This window comes from Bacillus rossius, chromosome 16 (assembly GCF_032445375.1).
Source record: "Bacillus rossius redtenbacheri isolate Brsri chromosome 16, Brsri_v3, whole genome shotgun sequence".
Classification (NCBI taxonomy): Eukaryota; Metazoa; Arthropoda; class Insecta; order Phasmatodea; family Bacillidae; genus Bacillus; species Bacillus rossius.
Window position 1 is genome coordinate 7,979,753 of NC_086343.1, and position 24,911 is coordinate 8,004,663.

General features: G+C 37.4%; 2 protein-coding genes across 5 annotated transcripts in view; both read left to right on the forward strand.

Moving 5' to 3' along the window:
* Positions 1-305: 305 nt before the first annotated feature.
* Positions 306-13,172, forward strand: LOC134540386 (protein mono-ADP-ribosyltransferase PARP16-like). Of its 3 annotated transcripts, none has more exons than XM_063383080.1 (7): positions 306-544; positions 1,719-2,052; positions 3,677-3,829; positions 3,922-4,131; positions 5,124-5,292; positions 7,726-7,867; positions 9,101-13,172. In XM_063383080.1, the coding sequence occupies exons 2-7, from the start codon at positions 1,780-1,782 to the stop codon at positions 9,252-9,254; spliced, it is 1,101 nt and encodes a 366-aa protein (XP_063239150.1). In that variant the 5' UTR covers positions 306-544; positions 1,719-1,779; the 3' UTR covers positions 9,255-13,172. The 3 variants fall into 3 exon arrangements, with proteins under 3 accessions (XP_063239150.1, XP_063239151.1, XP_063239149.1); XM_063383081.1 differs by having other exon boundaries at positions 1,766-2,052; XM_063383079.1 differs by lacking the exon at positions 306-544 and adding an exon at positions 1,327-1,612.
* Positions 13,173-21,098: 7,926 nt separating this feature from the next.
* The window catches only part of LOC134540387 (peptidylglycine alpha-hydroxylating monooxygenase), a 49,160-nt gene continuing 45,347 nt past the window's right edge, over positions 21,099-24,911 (forward strand). Inside the window, exon 1 of one of the 2 annotated variants that reach the window (XM_063383082.1) lies at positions 21,099-21,315. In XM_063383082.1, coding sequence (XP_063239152.1) covers positions 21,199-21,315 — 117 coding nt within the window. In that variant the 5' untranslated portion in view covers positions 21,099-21,198. The remainder of the gene's footprint in view (positions 21,316-24,911) is intronic. The other variant, XM_063383083.1, reaches the window with a different exon arrangement.

The window sequence follows — 24,911 nt, forward strand, 5'->3', positions numbered from 1 at the left end:
AGTAGTCTCTCCCCACCACACTCACTAGTAGTAGATATAGCAACAGTCAGATAAGTTATTTAGATAATGACAAAAATAATTTAGTATTTTTCCAGATTCTATATAAATATATCACCAAAGAAAATAAAACAATATATTTTTTAAAGTAAACAATTTAACAAAAAATCATTAGTAGGTTTCAAAAATGTTTTGAAATGGCTAGTTTTGTATTAAGCTGCTGCCATCTACTAGGCGTCCATAAAAGCTGATCAGGGAAATATTCCGCCCATTAGTTATACCTATACCCCCCTTGATTATTCCGACCAAGTAGGAAGTAGTTATACTGTAGTTATAAATTTATCGGAACAATTCCATCCCATTCATTGTTTTTTTTATACATTTGTTTACATGTGAATTAACACAATTAAACAAATTGATAACAGAATGACGAAGTGCGATGATTTTTTCGAAGATAAATGTTTGAGATAAGCACGTCACTTTTGATTTTCAATGCAGATCGCATAACTGAAGAGTAAATGTAAATATGAAATTGATCTTTTAATAGGTAAGTAGGCAAAGATAGTTTAACCATCAGTTCTGATTTATATTATCGCTTCACGTAACAATTAATTTTTGTTCGTATTCCTTGTTTTGTGATACTCACATAGCTAGTACCTACGTAGCTCAGTATAAAGTTTTTTTTTTTTTTTTTTTTTTTACTCTCCCATTTGTCCCACAAATTCTTTCCGTCGCCTTTAATTTTCAGCCTATGTGAAGCAGATTTTTTGAAAACGTGCAGTGGTTGCTGCTAGCCGTCCTTTATATATATCCTCGTTTCCCCCATCAATATCATCATTAGGCGGAAACAGTCTATACAAGCCTGTTTTTTTTGTTTTAATTGGTTTAATGGTTATCGGCTTCTGCCCACAACCAGCACTAGATGCCTTTTCTTTATCGAAGCCTTTTATCATGTCATAAATCAAATATCCGTACGTAGATTAACACCCATGCCCTACCCGGGACTCGAACCCGGAACCCCTCACACCGTAAGCCGGTGTGCATCCGACTATGCTACGGAGTCGGCAGGCCTGTTTTACAAAAGCACGGAAACGTAACAAATGGCAACCAATGAGAGGGCATTTCAAGGTTACAAAATGTTAATTTAATTTAAAAAAATTAAGCTTCAAAATAATTGCAGCATCAGAATTGACATATAAAAAAAATAAAAAACAAAGTAATTAATGAACACTAGATATTCTTGTACCTGAAACAATTTTTAACATATTTAGAACATAAACAGGGCTCCCAGAGCAGCCAAGTACTTAAGTTTTTATTGGTCCTCGGAGAAACGTAAACGGAAGAGCTCAGCATTGTGGAGCTGATCCGTACGTGTCCGTCTCCGGCTGCGTGCTATTGTGGAAACTCTTCCCATGAGATCCGTCCCCGCTTCTGTGTTCATGCAGAACAGGCCTTTAGATCTTGATTTATTTATTTTTTTTTTAGGTTAAACCAATATTCTTTCTTCCTGATGATTAAACGTTTGATTCGAGGTCAGTTTCATAGAGAAGCAACTTTTCCATAACAATGAAACAATGTTATACCTATTCGAGTTTTACTTGTCGGAAAAATGCGGGTAAGTATCATTAATGTAGTTTATGTAGGTGACATAACCTAACTAATTGTCCTTAAAAATTTCACTGTATTTTTAATGTAGCCAACCTAATATTTTTATTTTTCAGAAGAGCACCTGTACTTTATAATATTACTGACTGGAGAACTACGACAGGACTCGCGGGCTCGATGGAGGAGATGCATGACGGCCCGCTGGACGCGGCACCCGAGGTGCACCGGCGGCCCGGGGTCGCCGTCACGGTGCGGTCGTCCCCGGCGGAGGCCGTCACCGCGGACCGGAAGCTGGCGGCCCTGCGCGACCTGCTCCGCGCTGACCTGCTGGCCGCCGACATGAAGTGGGGGCTGTTCGTGGCGTCGGGCCAGAGCTACCGCTGCGACTCCTGCCTCAAGCCCTTCCCGCCGCAGTTCGCTGGCGCTGGCGCCAAGGACGTGGACGCGCTCGTAAGCAGGGCCGTTTGCGTGGGTCGGCAATGGAATTTTGCGTAATGCCTTAAGGGCTCCGCCTACCCGGACACACATACGGTGCGCAGAGCTTCAGGAAAAACAACGCGATTTCAAAACTACTCAAGATATCCGAGTGGGTTCTGCTTACGAAAAGCATTTAAGAGTTCGCTGAGGGCCGAAAAATACTTTTGATTTCGGATGAAGTTTTTAAAACGTATTTTTAGAAGAGTTAAAATGGCTAAAACGCATGTTTTCAGAGTAATTATTTGGCGTAAAACAACCAGTACAGATTATTAAAAGCACTTAAGGGGCTTGCATAACACCTTTATCTTCATTTCTCCGCAATATAATGTTACGATCACCGCTCAAATTTCACAGTTATCCTGTGACGACGAAACAACTGCGCGTCAGTTCAGAGCCTTGCGCTTAGAGGCTATACCGCGCTGGAAGCACCAGCGAGCATCGGGCTTATCATCCTGCCTCACTAACACTCGTACACCCCTGATGAGGCGGGGCCCTTAACGAGGATCAGGCCCTGCTATCTTTAATATAATTTTTTTTTTCCCTATTCATTTTTGTAAATTCAAATTTTTTTACTTATCTATTTTATTGGCATGAAAAAAAAAGTATGGATAAAATAATTATAATCTTATGTGCATTATGAACTTAGAGAATCATTCTTGCAGTGGAGAAGATTGATCAAGAACATTTATATGGAAATCCATCATTGCTGGTTATGTCGTAGAGAAACCATAAGAATAGACAGGCAAGATGAATACACAAACACACAGAAAAACAAGTCAGAATCAGCTGATGTCAATAGTATTAATGCACAGACAGCACAGGGAATTCCGTGTAAGGAATTGCCTAGTATTTAGTGTTTTATTTTGGTATTAATTAAAAGGTATATTTAACCGCTGGGAGGAAACATCTTCCAAACTTGGAAATTTGGGCATACACAAATTGTTTATTTTTTAATATCAAAGAAAAATTTGTTTTCACAAATCGTAATCAAGTAGCATATCAAAACCTTTCGAAATTTCTTCGAAATGAGGGGTCAGACAACTCAAAACCTTGTAGATGTAGGCAAGATTTTATAGTGAATAGCAATAAAACCGAAATAACAGCGAAATTGAAGTCAATACATTGCCAAACACTAAAATGGATGTCGTTACACTACACAACATCAGAAAGCAAGGCAAACTTACACAATTTAGCTAAATTTATTTCAATTTCCATCGTTTTGCCGATTAAAATATGGAATTCAATCCATAAATCTTTATTAGGTTTTAATTTAAAAAAAACTTATAATGTTAAGTACTAAATTAAATTATTTAGTTTCTATTTATGGTTTTTTTAAAGTAAAATTAATAAAATCAGTCTCAGAGCTGAAACCATACAGACATGGCTAAACACTTACAGAGAAACATCACAAGGAAAGTTCTCATTTATTGTACATTATTTTATTTTTTATGTCTGACACCTAGATTCGGATTCAAGAAAATTGGGATTGGACTATCACTAAAAATATTAATACTACGTATTTAAATTTTTTGAAATATGAGAATGATTGTTTTACATCAAAGATTTAGTAATAATTATGTTATAACCTTTGTTCCAGCGCGAAGTCTTAAGCAGAACGCCTGAACTCTCCAAAGTTATGCTGTACTGCTGCGAGTCGATTCACAGTTTGGACCCGCAAGTAGTGGATCTCCTGTTTTGGGTGCTGATACAGTTGAAGGAGTTCAAGCTGAGGTCTGTGCCGAAGAAAGACGTGAGTATCGTGAGCAAGTTTCTTAACTTTGAGTTTTTTTTCCCGCGAGCGGGATGCTCTCATCGACGCTTGTTTTTTTTTTGTCGTTCCAGTTCGGAGCCATTTTGGCGCGAAGGGGCTCTGGTTCGTCCGTCCCGCTCCCCAACCACATCTTCGAAGTCGTCGGCGACCCGCGCTCCGCGCGCGCCACCAAGTGGGCAGAACTGGCGCACGGCAGGAATCTGTGGTGTGGTTTCCACGGCAGCCGCTTGGAGAATTTCTACTCCATCCTCTGCCACGGGCTTCAGCAGCACATGACCAAGGTAGCGCTTCGCTGTTCGAAACATAAAAATTTTCCTGTTTTAAGGAAATTAATTGCCAGTGTGTATGTTTTACATTTTTGTATTAGTATTTTTGTACATAATAAAGGTTTTTATCGACTGATGAAAGGGGTAACTTTAATTCTGGTGTTATCCGAAGGATAATTACTAGAGACCTGCAAAATTCACGGTTTTGATGGCCTTCAGGATAAACTGCACATACCCCTTGGTACACTCGGGCAAATAACGCAAGTTCATTGGCTGCCGACTTGTGAGTCGTCTCAGCTGGTTTGTCTGCGATTCGATCCTTCTTCGGTTTAGGGTATTATAACTGGTTGGAATTCGTCCAGATCAACAGTAAGTAAGCCAATAGCAAAATTATCTTAAGAGGTTAATGGGTTTGAATTCTAGCCTATAACCGAATGAATCCGCGAATTTTGCAGGTCTCTAGTATTACAGTTAAGGTTATTTCCATAGCAGTTTCTTTGTCTCTCTCTCTCTTTCTCTCTCTCTCTCTTTCTCTCTGTCTCTCTCTCTGTCTCTCTCTCTGTCTCTCTCTCTGTCTCTCTCTCTGTCTCTCTCTCTGTCTCTCTCTCTCTTTCTATCACTGTCTCTCTGTCTATCACTGTCTCTTTGTCTATCACTCTCTCTCTGTCTATCACTCTCTCTCTGTCTATCACTCTCTCTCTGTCTATCACTCTCTCGCTGTCTATCACTCTCTCACTGTCTATCACTCTCTCTGTCTATCACTCTCTCTCTGTCTATCACTCTCTCTCTGTCTATCACTCTCTCTCTGTCTCTCTCTGTCTGTTTCTCTCTGTCTGTTTCTCTCTGTCTGTCTCTCTCTCTCTCTGTTTCTCTCTGTCTCTCTCTCTCTCTCTCTCTCTCTCTCTCTCTCTCTCTCTCTACACACACACACACAGACAGACAGACAGAGACAGAATTTGCCCGCTGGTGCTATGAGAATGAGACTCTGTGCGCGCCTGGCGTTGCAGAGGGACCTGTTTGGCCCCGGGATCTACCTCTCGGACGAGCTGTCGGTGAGCCTACTGTACAGCCCCACGGGGTGTGCGGGCCGCCACAGCCTGGTGGGCGAGCACGCCAGCTGCGTCGCGCTCTGCCAGATCATCGACCACCCCGACGTCAAGTGCCAGACCAAGACAGGTGCTTGCCCCGCTCGGCGGAGGCGTGGGCGTCGCAAGGATATATTTTTTTTTGTTGGGGGGGGGGGGGGGGGAGGGGAACTTCAATTGATTTAGTTGTTGAGGAATATCCATCCCCTGGGGAAAAAAATGGGGAGTCCGGGGGTCCGCCCCCGGAAAAATTTGAGGTTTGAAGGTGCAATAAGGTGTTTTTAGGCATTTTTCTTTCCTAAATATTTTAATTAATGTTGGTTGCAATGTATAATTTATTTTTTTAAAAAAAAATATTTTCAGAGAACAAATTTGTAAAAACACAGTTAACATTATCTGCTGGTACTATATCCACAGAAAATCATTAATTTAAACATCAGGAGAAACCTGAATGTTACACTTAAATGCCGCAGCAGTGTTAAGAATATTTCGCACATGTACACAAACGTAAGTAATAAAGTGATTATATTCACTATTGTTATAGTGTCTCTCCTCGGTATCGGACCTGATTTTGATTTTACACGAAGATCAAATTAAAAAGTGCTCACATTACCACAAATGGACTAAATTCATCGTGCGCAACATATGGGTTGTATCACAGAAATCATATTTTTAATATAACTACGAAACTAAATATATTATTGGAGGGGGCGAAATTGAAGACTTTTATTATTGAGGGGGACGTGTTCCCCCCCCCCCCCCACCCGTCCCCCCCGGTTGCGACGCCCATTGGCGGAGGGCCTATCCTGAGCTCCAATTGAATTACGCATTTTGTTTCATTTTCGAGGGCGTATCTATGGTAGGCTTGTGAGGAGCTACGACTTAGCAAATCAATCTAAGCTCTTTTTTTTAATATTCAATTTGACTTCAGCAACAAATTTGCTTTTTCTTTTATACTAAGCTTAGTTTGTGATGCAAAGTTTCAGGTCTGATTTGAAGCTAGACTTTTTCGCAAAGCTTTAAAACATGGAAGCCTAAGATTTTCTCATGAACATTTTTTTTTTAGTGTGTTGTATATGTTTCATGAATAAAGATGGTTTCTTAAAAGAAAATCAAATGTGGCACTCAGGTTTGCTTTAAAGAATGCTCAATATTTATATAATGCATAGTTTTATAATTTTTATTGAATAGTGTTAAGGTCCCCGCCTACCCGGGCACACACGCAGTGTGCGGAGCTTCAGGAAAAACAATGCGATTTCAAAACTATTCAAGATATCAGAGTGGGGGTCTGCTTACGAAAAGCATTTAAGAGTTAATCGAGAGCCGAAAAGTACTTTAGATTTTGAATTAAGTTTTTAAACTGTTTTTAGAAGAGTTAAAATGGCTAAAAGACATGTTTCCTGAATAATTTTTAGGCATAAAACAACCAATACAGATTCTCGAAAGCACACTATTGCAGTTTTGCATTGTTTGTCATGAAAAAATTCTAGAATGCAAATTACGTAGAAATTTAAAAAAAAACATGAACCCAAAGAGAAAAAGCCAAAATCAGCTATGGCAAACAGATAAACTCAACGATGTACCTAAACAGGTATGTACCATCTTTAATGCACAGTAATGTTTTTTTAGCACTTCAGGGAACATTTTAAGAGAATATTTTTGACAAGAAATAATTCGTCATATCCTAAACATGAAATAAATAACTGTATTTGATACAGTAAAATCCTGCTAAGAAGTTTAAGGTACTTATGGATTTAGACTTATTAACAGGTAAAGCTTATTTACATGGTAAAAATTTTGTATTTACAGATCAAGAGATGAATATTTATGCTATTAAAAGGATTTTTTTTAAAGTGGGATTTTCTTTAGATGGTTTTTTTACTTGTATGGCTTTTTTATTGATAAAAATTTAACAAGTTGATTGTTTTTTGGAAAACTTAAATTTACTCATGTTACATGTTATTTTATGCCTGACTAGAGGTTAACTGATTAGGATCTGAGACAATCCTTTAAGAATCAATTTCAAGATTTTGTTTTGAGAAAAATTGTATTGAACGATTGAACCCATTACTAATTTTTGTTAATAGCCTAGAGAGAATACATTTTTTACACTTCCAGAAGTTCAAGAAAAATTTATGTAAAATTCTGTAAAACTAAATAAAGAGAAAAATATAAATTGTAATCACAGATTTTTTTGTTACATTTAAGAAGCATGTACGTATTTACCAATTTGCAGAAAAAAAATCAAAATATCTGAATAAACTTTAGCTAAACATATTTCACTTAACCCACCAACAGTTGGGGGGGGGGGGGGGGGGGACTTTTACAGTGGTTACGACACCAAAGGAGTTTGTTGTTTGAATTCAAAATTTTTGTATTCTTCCAGACCCCTGTCCGACTCCAAAAAAAATCAGTAAAGTCTAGGAATCAAAAGTATGTTTGAGATGGTAACTGGTAGTTCTTTTAAGTTTGGGTTAAGATTTAATGTGTTTGAGTGTTTGCGAATTTGTAAAACATTTTTCAGGCTTGGACCCCAACCGGTCTCGCTCCATCAGCAGCAACAGTATTGGCGGGCGTGTTCCAGAGACGTACTATGTGGTCCAGAACAGCGACTTGGTCCGTGTTCAGTACCTGCTGGTTTACAGCAACACCAGCTTCAAGAGCAGGTGAACAGCGAGTGTGAAACTCATTTATTCTCTACCGCATTTTGCAGTCACCAATGTGAGATTTAATAATATTATCGTACCTCAGTAAGTTTTACAATAGGTTTTCACTTGGGAGTGCCATGATTTTTTAATGAAACAAACCAAAATAAAATAATTAGTTTAGTTTCTTTCGTTGTACTTTACTTCAGTAGTTTCATACCTTTGGCATAGGCTATACAAAATAAAAATAAAAACACAAAGAAAAATGTACTATAGGGGCTTTGTCTGGAAGATAACTTCTGCTCTTTATGAATAGTCTTTGTCTTTGGTGTTCGGAGTTTGTTTCCACAACCATTTCAGCTAAAAAAAACTTTTATTTGTACATGCATATAGGATTGAAGTATCAATTGTTTATCTTAAAAAAATTTCATGGATTTCTTAGTTTTTTGATTGAGTAATCTTAGTAAATTCAGGGAAATTTAATACTGACATTGTGTAACAACTGTGTTAATGTTCAGGGTGTATACAGATAATGGAAATAGCTAACAATCTCGCACACAAACAAGTGCTATGAAGAATTATTTTATGTTCGTTAAAATTTTTATTTCTGGACATTATTTCATATTTGATTCTTGAAATTTAGATTCAGCTGCAAGGGGTGGATATTTGAGAGACTCTTTTGGATTCGGATTTGAGAAAATTGGGATTCGTCCCGTCACTAATATTTAAAAATCATACTTTGATAAAATAAAAAAAAATTGTAAAATTTTTTGTTGAAAGGTTGTAGAAAAGTTCTGAAATCAATTAACTAGGTTCCGTCTTTGAATATATATACTGTATAGAAGTCGCGAGTGGATAGGATTTACTCTACGTTTTTCAGGAGCGTATGATGAGCAGCTTGGGAACTTCACCGCTGCAGTGCGCTGCCGTAACGCCCTGTATCGTCTTAGTTGTTATTTACACGTTAGAGCGCAGCACTGTCGCCCGCTGTCATTCCCCGCAGCCCCCATCCATCATTCACTGCAGCTCGAGGTCGTTCCGCGGGAGGGGAAGGGGTGTTTGAAGAGTTCGACACTTGTCCGCTAGGGACCACCACAAGTCGATGCCCCTAGAGATGGTGGCAATTGCGGCGGTGAATTAACCAAATACCTCAAACCGTATTAGAAAATTTAACCTGGGCTGGCGACTTCTATACAGTATATAAATTCAAAGGTTCCGTAGACACTCTGATTTACCTTTTTTTCTTTTCTCCAGGAGGCAGGATTCTTCTCTGATGGGTTGGGTGAAGAGCCACAAGATGTTGACGGCTGTCGTTGCGTACATCGTGATGCTGGTCTCGGTGGGTCTTGCCAACAGCCCGACCACGTCCAAGTTGGTGAGGATGTTTCTGCGGAAGATCGGCCGGTAGGAAGCGAGTCTGCGGATGTGTGGAGGCCGGCTCCTTACTCCTGCGTTTTGCAGTCTTCACGGGTCGCCGAAGCTTCGGGACGGGCGTGGTTCCATTCATGCAGTACAGTAGAACCTCATGATGAAGTTCCTCACTTTTTAAGTACCTTAATGGCCCGAAAAAAGTTTCTTGGAAGAGTGAAATCTAGAATAAAAGATAACATACCTGAAAAGAAATATCCTTATAAAGTAAAATTATTTTTTTCCGCCAAAGGTTTATTAAATACACACTGCAAAACTTTAAATGATATGTGTAAATAAAAAAATTCAAATTTTAACATCATCATTAAAGTGAAAAGCGTTCAGTAAATTGATATTTAATTCCAAGAATTGAACATACTTGCATCAGGCGTACGCAGGGCCTCAAATCTGAAGGATTTGCAATGTGGGACTGGGGAATTTTTTTTTTTTTTTTGGGGTGGTTGAACTGACACAAGTCATCTCGAGTTAGGGTGATTGTATGTTGTATATTGTCCATATTTTGGCCTATATGCATGCAATAAGCAGAAAACTATAAAATATACAGACATTTTTTTCATAAATCATAGTTTTTGTGTTTACGTTTACCAGCCATGTTTCTAAGTCGCAATTTGGCAAGCTTCTTAATACCAGGGGGATAAACCCAGTACCCCCTACCCCTCCCCCAACCCTGAATTTACACCCATGGGCTTACGAATCATTGAAATCTTTGTTTGTTGCATCTTACGTAAGCACTACGAATGTGAGCAGAACATTAGTAGTATGTAGGTAAAAAATTGTAATTTGCCATAGAGTTATAAAAAAAAATGCAGTTTGTAATCTGTTTTTATAAAATACATTAATAAATTTTCCAAGTTTTAGGCAGTCAAGTCAAGTCAAGTCTCACATCTTGGCGGAGTGCTACTTATTAACTAGATATTTTTTTTTTGCCGTGAAGGGGAAATTGGGGGGGGGGGAAGGGGGCGTACATCAGTGGTATCATCAGGTTAATGCAACACACATTTTCAGATCCCTGCAATGCAAGTTGTTTTATATTTAGTAACAGTTCAGTGTTAAGCACTTTAATTACAACTTTTTTTTAGGTACTTTGTAATAAATTTTTGTAATAAATATTTAGAAATAAATTTTCAAACAGATTTTGCCGTTTATATACATGTGTGGAAGAAGATGGAGATAGCAGTAAAAAAGGGAAATCCAAGAAAATGTAGTTTTCAATACCTTGCTGTCCTTAATTATAATTTGTACCTCTTCCTTTTCTGTGTTAAAGAAAAAGACACTAGCAATAATTTTTCATGCATGTAATAATAATAATAATAATTAATAAATTAAATTATTCTTCTCAGTTACAATTGTTTCAACATTCTCTGTAGTTCTTCTTGCTCTCTGTTTACAGTAAATTAATATTATTTGAGAATGTTCAACTAAGTATGTATTTGTTTTTGGGCTTTTCTCCATGTTATTTTCCATCGTTGGATTCTTTATTGGCAGTCCTTTCTGTTGGTGCTTCATCATCTGTGCATTTATCAGTTTTCAGTGTGTGTCGTAATAGTGTGCGGCGTGCCACATATCTGCGAGTCCAAAGGCAGCAAGAAATAAATTTTGGTACTGTCGTCCAAGTCCTCTATTTTCCTTGAGACAGCGTGGCAGTGTCTAAATGGTTCGTTTTCACCAGGTTTGTTCCTGTGTTAGACACCCGTGGTGGCCACAACTTCTTGAATACTTGAAAAGCAGAAGTTTTCCTTTAATTTTACCTGTCCTGGTAAAATCGTGAAATGTGCTGGAATTGTCACATGCATCCTTGAATTTTATTGTTTCACAAAGATAATTTGGCCCGTAGAGTGAATAAATAATTATATTGAATCTACGTTTTGGGCCCAGCCACGTCTTTGTAATGAGAAATAAACGAGATGTTGATACGTGCGAGATTTACATTTCTTGTTTCAGTATCAATACATGCCATACTTACCTGAATATAATGCTGTGATTTTCACCAAAAAAAAACTGTGGAAACTAAAACTGGGAGTAGCATTATAATCACAAACTTGTATTTTGCCATTGGGAACGGCTAAATGAAAAACTGCAGGTGCTGCCTCTTAAATGTGTCACTTATGCCACTTTAGTCTGGGGATGCCACTTTAGTCCGGGGATTCGTGAACCTCAGCAAATGCGTGACAGATGAGTGATGTAGGATGAAGGGGAGAATGCAAATGGAGTTTGACACTGGGTTCTCGGTTCCTTCTGCTTCTCTTCTCCGTGGCCGCTGGGGAAGGCACACCTTTCCACTCCAACCACTCACCACATTGGTTGCTTTCCGAACAGCCACCTGCGAACTACAGTCATAAAAAACAATTATTTTTCTAACTGTGGCTTGGTGTTTCAAAATAGACCATTTAAATCACTCTGCTGACAAAAGGGTACCAGAAAGCGCCTAGTAAATTTGGAGTAAATTTAAGAATTTAAATAATTTTCAAGTACTATGAACTTGAATTGGAATTTCCATTCCATAGTCTATTTCATAAACTCATAATCAAAAAGTTTGAGGTCGCATTACAGTCAAGTGTCACATAATTTTCAAGTAAATACGGTATATGTTCCCACTGTGCTCACAACCGTTTTGAGGTTAATGATTTCTTTTAAAACATCAGCGGCTGTTAGTATTTTGATATGTGTTTGTGTTTCAAAATATTTTCATTTGTTTTTGCTTTATTTACTAAACCTCGAAAATGCAATTTTGGTCCTTGAATTTATAAGTAGTGTATTTGTGGCCACCCGGGACAGTGACACGTCTCCTCTGGACGCTCTGGCTCGCAGATATGTGGCGCACAGTATAGTCCCATTTGCTCTTTAGAGTTTCCTTGTGTGCAGTATTTTTAGCCTCAAAAGCTAGAATGATTTTTCTAGGTTTTACACCTGTGTATTGTGTAGTATGTCGGAGATCAGTGGCGTAGCCAGGATTTGTGTATGGGGGGTGTTAAGAAGCATGGTTCACCCCCCCCCCCCCCCCCACATATTAAAGTGGGTGGTGGGGGGGTCCTCCCCCGGGAAAAATTTGGATTTTAAGGTGTAAAATTGTGCTATTTTAGCAGTTTTCGGTTCTTAAATTTAAATATTGTAATTGTAAAAATGTTACTAATTTTTAATATGAAATTTGTTTGAGTGATGAATAAGAAATTTAAATAAAGATTTGGTGCTAAGGGTTGGGGGTTTGAACCCCTAAAACTCCCCTCTGGCTACGCCCCTGTCGGAGAGTACTAATGTAAATACTTGTGTTTTCATAGAAAAGGTGCCCATGAATGGATTTGTTCCAATAAAATAATTCAAGCAAGCTGTTTAAAGTTTTTTGTGCGTGTTGCTTGCTAGAAATACCATTGCTAGATCAGTCTAAAATGTTATTTTCTCGAGACTGTGTTGTTGGCAAGCATAACTGCTGTTTGTAAAGGCTGAAAAAAAAAAAAAAAACCAGTATGGTGCTGTGTCTAAAGATAAATTTTGCACAGAACAAATATTTATATGTTTGTAGACATTGGAATTGAAATTATTGTATGATAAGCAATTTCTCGTGTGTTTTTATAAAATGAGAATACACTTTTGTTCTTATTGTGTGTGTAGAATAGAACATGGTGGCAATATTAATGTAAGTGCAGTGTGTAAAAATTGTTTGAGTGTAGTTTTATGTAACCTAGTCAATATAAATGTTTCTGTGCATGATTTGTTTTAATTTTATATATGTATTTAACATGTAACCATCTTTGATTCTTAGGTTGCAGAGATTGTGATACATACAGATTACATTAAAATGTAATACATTTAACAAGAATTGTTAAATATGTAAATCAAGCCTTTATTGTCTATGTAAGATTTGTGTATTTAAATAAAGTACAATTTTTTTAACATTTAAAAAGTTTTTTCTAAGTTGCACAATATTATTTTTGAAACTCATTATGTTTGAAACTCACATTAAATAGTAGGATGTATTTACGAAAAGTCTAATTCATTAATGATGTTGTAATATTTATTATAGTGCCCAAGTGTCTTCTAAAGAACTCAGTCAAAATCATGAAAACAGTATAAAATAGACAATTGTTTTAAATATATAGATTGGTGGGTACATAAGAATTTAGTTCCCCTCATATTAATTTTTTTAAGGAGACTCAACATATTAATAGAACATGAATTATTTAAAAACTGCAAGGTACATGTGAGGTCCCTTTACGAGAATCATTATAAAGAAATTGTTGGGGTCGGAATGGGATTTCTTTTCTCACGCTTCTTAGCTATCTTGAAGAGTGAAAGTGACTAAACTGGGTGTTCTCGAAATAAAATTTCAGGCAGATGTGAAAATATTGATATGCAGAATCTCGAAAGCACTATAGGGCACTTTTATATCGGAGTGTCTATTCTATAAATTAGTAGGGTCACCACTCAGAAGCATATACTAAACTAGCTAATAACCAGCAGCTTCTATCACAGAGTTTCAGAGTATGGCTTAAATCTTACCATTGAAAGAAAAATATGTGATTAATTCCAAACATTTTTAATAAATATATTCAATAAATTGTCAAGAGTATAAAATATAACATAACTGTTTAAGAATTATATTTTTTAAGTGGTTATGCATAGGTCTTTTTAATTTTCAGCATAAATTTGATATATAATTTTAAAACTTCTGTTTCAGTGTTTGAGGATATATTTTATCTTGATAAAATCACATTTATCTCCTATTCATTTCATGAGGTAGACAAACAATTTTTCAAACACGTACCAATTCATTTTAACCAAGTTTATACCATCGTTTACACCAACATTTTCATTTATTATGGTTAAAGCTATGCTTCAGATGATTAAATATTTTCATCTTAGTACAAATACCTCCCATTCGTTATTGAAGGATATTTGATACAATTGCATCTTTATTTCAAATGTAGAGTATAGATATAAAATTCATTATCCAATGTATTAGTTGATTCTTTGCTTGGTATTACTTTAACAAATCCCCAAATTTTTTATTCTCCTTTTTCCCCTACACGGATGACAATGTAAATTAAGAACTATACTAAGAAAATATGGCAATATCTGTTAACAAAAGAAAAACTGTCATTCCATTTTTTTTACTGCAGATAGAAACTGCAAAATAATTATAATAAACTTATATTTATATTGAGTTTAAATTTATCTTTCCAATATTGATTAAATGGAAGGAAATGTTGCCATCTTTAAAATTTTAGATTATATTTGATACAACATTTTTAAGTAAATCAAAGACATAAAATTATTATCATTTTTTGTTTTACTGATACTAATAAATTTAATTTAAAAAAAATATTAAACATATTTATTACTAATTTTAAACAAATACAAGCAAATCCATTCCAATCATAATTACAAAACAAGGTAGGATCACTAAGTAAAATGCCATAAATTGGTGTACCATAAAACTGTTTGAAGCGGCCAAGCATTGAACCCGTCAGTACCTATGCTTCAAGGGTAAGTGAAGTATACATGGTCGCAATTAAACAACTGTGTACTATACTTGGATTTGGACACAGCCTAAAACCAATACATTTACGCAGTGCGCAAAAGTTCCGTAGTGGTTAAAGGCCCGGCCACAATCAGCAAAAGTTTTTCACAAGCTCAACATAGCTACAATCGTACATTGCGATAAGCAATTACGCAAGTGGCTCTAGCTTTAACTCTAGCCTAATACTGTGCTATTACTAAAAAGTGGTGTGTTTACGGTCATTCAGGTGCTATGAATGTCCTACTATGTCATCATTTGAAGGACTTATTTCAATAAATGAGAAAATGTGTGTATTGACTAGATTGTGCTGAATATTGTTTTCTTTTATTTACATAAATATTATGTTTTTACAGTGGAATTGAGTTATGAACATCGCTGTCTAATTTCCAAGGAGGAAAAAATTATTCATGCATTTAATTTTGTAATTACTGTACTAAGTCAGAGCCTCTTGAAAACATTTTCTTCGTGCACCGACAAAGTTCTACGGTCAAAAATATCACTAGATAATTTCATAGATAGCCAGTCCAAAGAGATTGTATGCATATAAGTAGCATACAATAAGTCCCTGTAGGCATAAAATACTTTTAAGTTTTGTAGAATGGTAAAATTAAACTTTCATATAATAGTCTCAGCAAACTCTGTACGCTGTGTTATTGTAAAATGGATATAACTTAATTGGCTGAATATCACCAATACATGATGTCTGTTTAAGTAGGTACTTTCTATTTTTGTAGTTAGGATTGTTATTCTGTAAAATAAGGTAAACAAATGCCAATATTTTAAATATTAAAATTTATACTCATGTCTGCTATTTTGGACAGAAAACTAGTAATGGATGTAGCACACACAAATCACCCTTAAACACATAAATGCACAAACACTTATACCCTTGAACTTCAAATCATACAGTAAATAAATAAGTATTGGATTGAATAAAACAAAGCTTAGCACGACTGTACTGGATTTAGCTTGTTAATGGTATGGAAAGTTGTGTTGTGCACATTTAAATACGTACACCAAAAGTCCTGAGTAAAGTTACCACAAAAATTTCGCTGGCTTAAAAAAAATTATTTAAATTTCATACATTTGTCTGTTCTAAATGTTATCACTGTCTCCGCAAATATTCAGTTATGTAATAAGTATAGGAACTTTACTTGCAAATGCCTTACTAGTAAGCCTCAGGGTTGCACAAGTCTCCGCTCCCCTGGACAACTAGGGAGGAAAATAAAATTAACTTTATAAATATATTTATAGGCTGTGTAATATGGTCTCATGGAAATGTCTGATTACTGCCAAATCAGTTGGAATCTGCACTTGTTTCAGTCCAATATGTAAAAATTGTGTGTTACATGATCAAACTTACTTTAGAATATGATTGAATAATAAAAAAACCGTAATTTGCAGGCTATGCTGTCAGAAGTTTTTACATCTCACGTAGGTTGGGCATTCGTACTTTGCAACTCTTTCTAGAACCCTAGCCTTAATAACAGTACTAGGGATATAAATACTCAAAAATATCAAAATCAAATGCTTTGTTATATTTTTAAAAAAACCTACACACGGTAATAACCTTGCAGCACAATTTAGTATATGTGTAGAATGGCGTCTCGTTCCAGAAGAAAGTTATTTTTCCGAACAATTTAAATGTGTGCCAGAAATTAAATAAAATATCGTGATTGGTCTGCTGTAGCCCAAGCCAACAGACGCCTAATACAAACCGCTTAAAACCAGACGTGAATTAACACAACGATAAAAAAATACACATCCAAAATTAAAACGAAAAAAAAACCCAGATAAAATCATTAAAACATTCAAAATAAGTGTTTATGTTAAAATTACATAAGTTAAATGCTGCATAGGGAATGCGGGTTATTGTTAGGTACGTGAAATCCTAGCATCATAGAGTAACAACGATCATAGAGCAGTACGTACGTTTTCAAAGTTCATAAATAGACACAAATGAAAAATGTTTGCAAACAGAAAAAAGTTTAAATTGAGTAAACAGTTTTTAATTGACCGCTGTGACACGTTTCGTCACACAATTGTAAAAATCACTGTGCGTAAATACATTTAAGAGATTTAAAAAATCTTAAAAATACAATAATAATCGAATAATAATATAATATCCAATGCACCAGTTTAACCAACTTTCAAAAACTAAATCTGACATTTCACGCCGCGCCCGCGACGGGAAGACAATAGATAATATTCATTTCCGGCATACAGATTTTCGGAGTGGCTGATAAAATAAGAATAAACATGGTTTCAAAAAAATGGCGAACTTGATGTAAACAAAAGTTTACTGGAAAAAAAAATTCATTAGATTCACATTAAATTCAGTGTGTAGGAGTTTAAAAGGTGGTGATTACGTACGTAAACTTAAAAATAATAAAATGCATTTGATTATGATTTTGAATAAATAAAATGCAAATTATTATACTTTACACATAAAGTATGGGGTAACAGATGAATAGAATAATGTAATTAATAACTATTACAGTGAAATTACCATATTTCTATGAAATTTTATCTTTTTTGTCATTAATCCGACGAATGTGAAGATTCATTATCATCACCATCATCGTCGCTTGTATCCTTCGAACAGAAATAAAGAAGACTTGATTTTGCTACTGAAGGTGGATCCAAATAGTTCAATCGCGTGTAGGCATAATGATTTTAGTTTTTTGGGAGGAAGTTTTAGCTAAGCGAGGATCAGTGGAAATCGATGTTACCAAAAGCATGCAAAAAACGTCTTCCATGTTTTTTATTTGGTCAAACTTTCGCGCACAATTTTCGCGTTTGAGAAATACCAACATCAAAAATTAAATTTTAAATATAAAGAAAATATTGAATTTTTTTAAACATAAGAATTAAAATAATAAAAAAGTAATTTTACCAATATTATTAGTTCAGAACTTATAGAATTCAGTGTTAACAGAGTGAAGTTTTCAAAATAATTGCAAAATATTAAACTTTGGAATAATTTTTTACAATTCTGAATTATCTTGGCAGCAATGAAATAAGCATGGCTGCCATGTGAACATGTGCAGACGTATGCACGTGTGTATTATTTTTTTTATGTAATTGAATCTTAAGTTGTGATTTTCAGCACTCGTACTTTGCGGCTATGCAGTTTCTAATTTTTGAAACAAAAGATAAACGCAATAGAACATAGTTTTTTTTGTTCCGTATTGCAAAATAGATAATCTTAAACATTTATGGTGAATATTCCCAGCAACGAACGACCACGGGAAAAAAAAATCAATGTTTCCAACACTTTCTTTCTAAAATCTAACGACTCTGAAGGGTGTTAGGTTGCCTATAAATACCACAGAGTTCGCCTATTTACAAAGAAAGTAAGAGCGTTAGTCATAGCATTGAGTTGCTTTGTGGTCCGCGAACAATGCCACGTGACGGTAGTGCGCAGTAGTTTTTCAAAAACTGATTCTCGTATCGCCACCGGGCCAAAAGTGTTGCGGATAAGCACACTAAAAGCAATAATTAAGAATCCTTTTCAGTCACAAGCGTATCACCCCTCCCAAACAAATACACTTAGGTGTAGTCAGGTTAAGAATTTAAAAAAAAAAAAAAAAAACCCGCTGAAGCACGAGAGGGGTGGAAAGCTACCAAAAAGTTATGTAAACAATTTTTTTTTCCATACTTAACTAAAACTAAGTGTATTTGTGAGGGTCCGGATTAGGGAATTAATTTATTTATTTAAATGCTAGTACCTCCGTCGAGTTAAGCCTAAAATGTCTGTTTATTTTCAAACTATGCTTTGTATGTAATTTTTTATTTGACACCTGATCTAATACTATATGTCATCACTGTAAATACATGTATTTTATAAACATGAAAAAAGGATGAATAAAACTACTGGATGTACTTGAAAATTTTGAGGGGGGAGGCGTGTTCCCCACGTCCCCCCCCCCTCCACCAGAGACGCCCATGGGTCACATATATCGTATGCTAGGATGGGATTGGCCAGCCATGGCCCCTATATTAACTCTAGGTTAAAACTATGTAAAGTTGGGTCCAGGTAAAACCTGCGTAGACATAGGGAAAATCCTGGGCACTGTCATGCGGGGTGCAGGAGATATAGAATGGTCTGGATGAAAGGTTGGACAGAGTAGGAGGGAGAGAAGTCTACCATGCAGGGGGTTGGGATCTTGGACCTTGGACGCTAGGTCAGTTTTCATATTTTAATTCGCATCTGGTTTCTGTAACCAGCTACGCAAGCGCCCCTCGAGTTGGATGGCTACACTCACTACGCACTCTTTTTTCCAGCAGTAGCTAGACACCAAGGAAGGAAGAAAACATAAACTTTGTAAACCAGTTGATAATGTTCGCAGGCTTTCACGGCCATTGTCTGAAGTAGCTTGGCTTCTGGGTTGTAGCCGCGTCCTTGGCGAATAATTCACCGACGTTTTGCAGTCTCCATCATCAGGGAGCAGTTACCTACTAGGTAACTGCTCCCTGATGATGGCGACTGCAATGCCGACCGAAACGTCGGTGAATTATTTTCCAAGGATACGGCTACAACCCAGAAGCCAAGCTATAAATTATTTGTAATACTACAAGAAAGATTTTGCAACGTTGTGCAACATATGGCTATGGTTATTTTCGCATATATGAAGTACGTTTTTTTTAGAATTAGTTCCGAGTGTTTTTTTAAGAAAGTTGGCGCATAATTTAATTTTTTAATTTATGTTTCATTAAAACTTTTTTTAATCGTGGAAAAAATAATCGAATACCCAATAATTGGACTGATTTTGTTTTATTATGCTTATTGATGTATGTTAATAGTGGAAAGCTATTCAGGGAAAGGTTTACAAATAACTTTAACTATACTATTGGATGTACTGGGACATCACAAAGCAAAAATGCCCGGGTAAGAATCCGAACCCAGTATCTTTCAGTGATACAGTTATTTTCATGTAAAGGTACTAAATTACAAATATCTGTAATTTTACATTAATATCTGTTTCATTTACAGAAACCAATTAAAGCGTATGGTGTGCAATGCGGCCTTCAGATTATTTTTGCAAGGGCGCACATTGCTAAGGCTAAAGCTAATTATGTTTTTATTTTAATGTTTTTGCTTGATATTTGAATATTTTGTTGGTTTAACAGAACTATCAATAATTATTTAAGACTCCTATCTTATGGCGTACCTTAAGGGGCCCGCCTCGTCAGGGATGTATGTGTGTTAGCTTTGAATATATATACTGTATAGAAGTCGCGAGTGGATAGGATTTACTCTACGTTTTTCAGAAGCTTATGATGAGCAGCTTGGGAACTTCACCGCTGCAGTGCGCTGCCGTAACGCCCTGTATCGTCTTAGTTGTTATTTACACGTTAGAGCGCAGCGCTGTCGCCCGCTGTCATTCCCCGCTCCCCTCATCCATCATTCACTGCAGCTCAACGTCATTCAACGGGAGGGGGAAGGGGTGTTTGAAGAGTTCGAGACTTGTCCTCTAGGGACCACCACAAGTCGATGCCCTAGAGATGGTGGCGATTGCGGCGGTGAATTAACCAACTACCTCAAAACCGTATTAGAAATTTTAACCTGGGCTGGCGACTTCTATACAGTATATATATTCAAAGGTGTTAGTGAGGCGGGATGATAAGCGCGACGCTCGATGGTATTTATAGCGCGGTGGCGCGCAGTCTTCTCGTCGTCAATTGATAATTGTGAAATTTGTGCGGTGACCGTATTTTTATATTACGGGGAAATGAAGATAAAGGTGTAATGCAAGTCCCTTAAGTGCTTTCAAGAATCTGTACCACTTGTTTTACACCTAAAAATTACTCAGAAAACATGCGTTTCAGCCATTTTAACTCTTCTAGAAATACAGTTTAAAAACATGATCCAAAATTAAAAGTACTTTTCGGGCCTCAGTGAACTCTTAAATGCTTTTCGTAAACATACCCCACTCGGATATCTTGAGTAGTTTTGAAATCGCGTTGTTTTTCCTGAAGCTCTGCACACCGTGTGTGTGACCAGGTAGGCGGGCCCCTTAATATACTAGAATTATACTTCGAGTAGAACTGTCGACGTGTGCGAACTACAGGCTAATGGAGACGGAAGCATTCGTATTTTGAAGTAGTTATTTTATAACCTAATAAATTACCATACCACGGCGGTAGTTTTCTTTTATTCCGACCGCGAAGCTGCAAGAGAGAATCGGAGAATTTCGGATATGTTCGGGACTGATCGGGGGTCAATGAATGTTAAAGCGTCGGAACGGCTCGCACCGCGCATGCGCGTGCCTCTCTCTCTCTTTGTTCTTCGCTCGATGTCGAAACGAAACACCGCCGCCGACCGCCAGTCAGCGCCAGTCTCGGCGCAGACCTAGCGCAGAGGTGGTTTGTCCGCATTCTCTCGCCGGAGTTGAGGAAAGGCAACATGGCCGCCGCCTGCCATATGTTCACCGCGGCGCTGCCGCTCCTGCTGCTGCTGGCGTGCCACGCTTTCAGGGTTGACAAGTACTCGCTGCTGATGCCCAACGTCAGACCGACGACGGTGAGTGGCTGTCACGGTTCCGGGGCAACGGTTTTCCCGTTGCGCACCTGAGCAAACACCTGGCTGCTTGTTTGCACAACTTGGCGCGGGATGTCAAGTTGTCAAGTTAGTTTGCTCGTGCGTTTATCGCCTCTTGCTGTCAGTGGCGGACCTAAGGAAGGGGAAGTATGCCCCCCCCCCCCCTTTTTTTTTTTACCGCCGTACAATAGCGCAAGCAGAATTTGATTCTGCCCGTTTGTGTGTGTGTGTGTGTGTTAGTTTGGGGGGGGGGGGGCATAGGGCATAGAACCTCTTTAACCGCTGTTTTACTTTCATATTATTTCCTTTTGTTTGTGGGAATAATTGATTCTTGCGTACTTCCCTGCCCCTGAAGTGAAAAAAAAAATTTGCAAATATGCGAGATCTCGGTGAAAGCAGTGTGTTATTGTTATTATTATTATTATTTGGTGATGCAAGGTGAGCTGTTGCAACACCTGGTATTAACAAACTTTAAAGGCAGAGATGCATGCTGAGAGTGATAATGTTCTATCTGAATCCGCTTTTTTCCCCCTTCAATTCCTGTATCAGCCACTGCTTGTTGTCAACAATTCGTAATACTCTGACAAAGCAGCTTTTTCGAAAGGAAAGGGAAAAAAAAATTGGAAAACATGGTTTTCACACACTACAAACTTCAATGAATTTACCCTGAAGGGATGGTTTCTTAATTCGTAAAATGGTTTGTGAAAAATAATAGTTTATAGCTTACATTACTATACCAGCATCGGATGTCACGGCTTCGTGGAATGAAAAGTATATAAAAACATAAATTATGTTTTTCAAGTACTAGAGACGTCCCAAAATGTACCCTGAAAACATGGTTTCTTAATTCTTACAGTTTCGTGAAAAATTACAGTTTAAAGCTTACATTACAATACCTGCGTTTTCACACTCCCGCCGCCATTCATTGTTTACCCGCGATCGCGTATCACTTTGTTGAGCACAATTGTAGCCAATTGTGTAAAACTAAAAATACGCTAATTCTTTCGTTTCATATATTGAAGTTTATCCCTGGATCCTGAAGGCTTTCGGATGGCATGATCATGTGGTACATGATTATTGCTGTTTTAGTTCAATACGTCGAAAGATATTGATGGCATGATCCTGTGGTACTTGATGCTTGCTGTTTTCATTCAGTACGTTGGAAGATCCTGAACATTAAAAAATGTCATATAATGAATTATGATCGTAAATTGAATAAAAAGGAATTTTTTCAACCTACAATCATAATTCTTAATTATTTCGCAATTTCTTTTATTTTTGACGTGTCCTGCACCCTAGGAAGCTAATTATTGGTAGGGACTGGAAAAATTCGCGTATTCAATGACCTCCTGGATAGACTCCACGATCCTGTGCATACTCGGGCAAACGTCACCTGTTCATTGGCTGCTGACTTGTGAGGCGTCTCAACTGGGAGACTCGTGGTTCGATACTGCTTTGACTGAGGGTCTATAGTTGGCCCACACTCCTCCAGGTCAACAGTGAACCAATAGCAGAAGTTGCACAAAGGTACAATTATTTGTATTTCAGCATATCGCGAAATGAATCCGCGAGTTTTTCCGGTCTCTAATTATTGGACACAATACATAGGCGCGCAGGGGGAGGTTCATGATCAGACACTTCCTAATGTTTCACCCAGTTTTTTTTTTCCTTCATAAAACGTCATTTTACCAAGTGCAAGGGTTCCTCCAGACAAGGGAAAATCTGGAAGACAGAAAACTCAGGAAATTGCATAGGTGCCAAACTCAGAATAATAAAAGCTAAAAAAAAAAAAAAAAAAACCCCAGAGAAATTGACAAAATGGTAGTCGCCAGTTAAGTGTGAACATCTAACCTCGGTAACATGTTGAAAATAAACTTGTAGACGTAACTCTGACACAAAATTAAACGCAGAATTTTTTTTTTTTAAATAATTCCGAGAGTGATTAATAAACTAATAAGTAAAATAGTCGTTTTTCAAGTACCAACATATCTGGACGCGAATCACACACTTTACTTTCTGCGCCCGCCGCTAGAATTCGCTGCCTGAATCGTAAACGTTGCTTGTCACCATCAAACGCTGATAGAAATAAATTATTAACGGCACGAAAAAACTGGGAAATTCAACTGTTAGAAAGGCCCCGATGAAACTCCGACTATGGACCTGATGTTCGATATACAGCGACGTCTTTTGCGGTGGCGTAAAACGTTGTTCAATTAAAAATTAGGAATGCAGACGCTGTGTGTTCCATCTTAAATATATTTATACATTTTTTTGCTCAGCTCCAACTTCGAAGGATATACCATGAGTAGAGACCTGTAAAATTCGCGATTTCAAATCCCTAAAGGATAGACTCCATGATCATCTACGCACTCGAGCAAATTAAATCTGCTGATTGGTTACCGACTCGTAACACCTGTTGACTGGAATGATCGTGATTCGCTAATTATTCTGTTAAAGATTTTTCATTGGCCCAGAGTCCTTCAGATAAACTGTGGCCCAATCACCGAAGCAAAATAATGTCAAAAGTATTTGGACTCTATCCTATCGCGAAATGAATCCGCGAATTTTACAGGTCTCTAACCATGAGTCGTGTAAGTTTTCAACTTTTTAATGCGTAACATCTTAGCTCTCGGTATATGCATTTGGAAGGAGTAATTTCGTGAATGGAACGGAAATGTGTAACCACGGTGCTGCCACCTGTGGCGGATGGCGCGAACCAAAGTTCACAAAGACAAAGTTCACAAAGCCACAGTCCCCCCCCCCCCCAAAAAAAATGAATGTACAGTGATAGTTTTTCGAATTCTGACTCATTCCCACTAAGGCATTCTGCATAAGGCAAAGACGTCTATAAAAAAAACTATATGTGCGAATGTGAAGCGATTCTCTCGGTTTTTAGTTTGGAGGGATGTGCAATACCTGCATGTTTAGGGACTGGAAAAATTAGCGTATTCAATGACCTTCAGGATAGACTCCACGATCCTGTGCACACTCGGGCAAACGTCACCTGTTCATTGGCTGCTGACTTGTGAGGCGTCTCAACTGGGAGACTCGTGATTCGACACTGCTTTGACTGAGGCCTATAATTGGCCCACACTCCTCCAGGTTAACAGTGAACCAATAGCAGAAGTTGCATAAAGGTACAGTTATTTGCATTCCAGCATATCGCGAAATGAATCCGCGAATTTTTCCGGTCTCTATGCATGTGTTAGTCGTAGACAAGACAGATTGCAAAAGCTTGTGTGTTTTAACTACTCCTATCTTTAGGTCACGGGTCTGGAAAGATCAGAGGCCAATGACGCACTTGCGAAAATAAGCTAAAAGAAAAAAAAAAGGATCGTATGCACAGTTCCTTGAATTCTTGGGTGAAAAAGTCACATGGTCATTGGCTGCTGACCTGTGAGACGTATGAAATGGGGAGCGTATGTAAGTATACTTCTTTGGTTGAGGGTTTCTCATTGGTCGTGAGTCATCCAGATTAACTGTGAGCCAACAGCAGAAGCAGCAAAACTGTATACTTGTTTGAATTTTAACGTATCCAGAAAAAAATCCGAGCATTTTTCCGAAATCTACCAATGAAG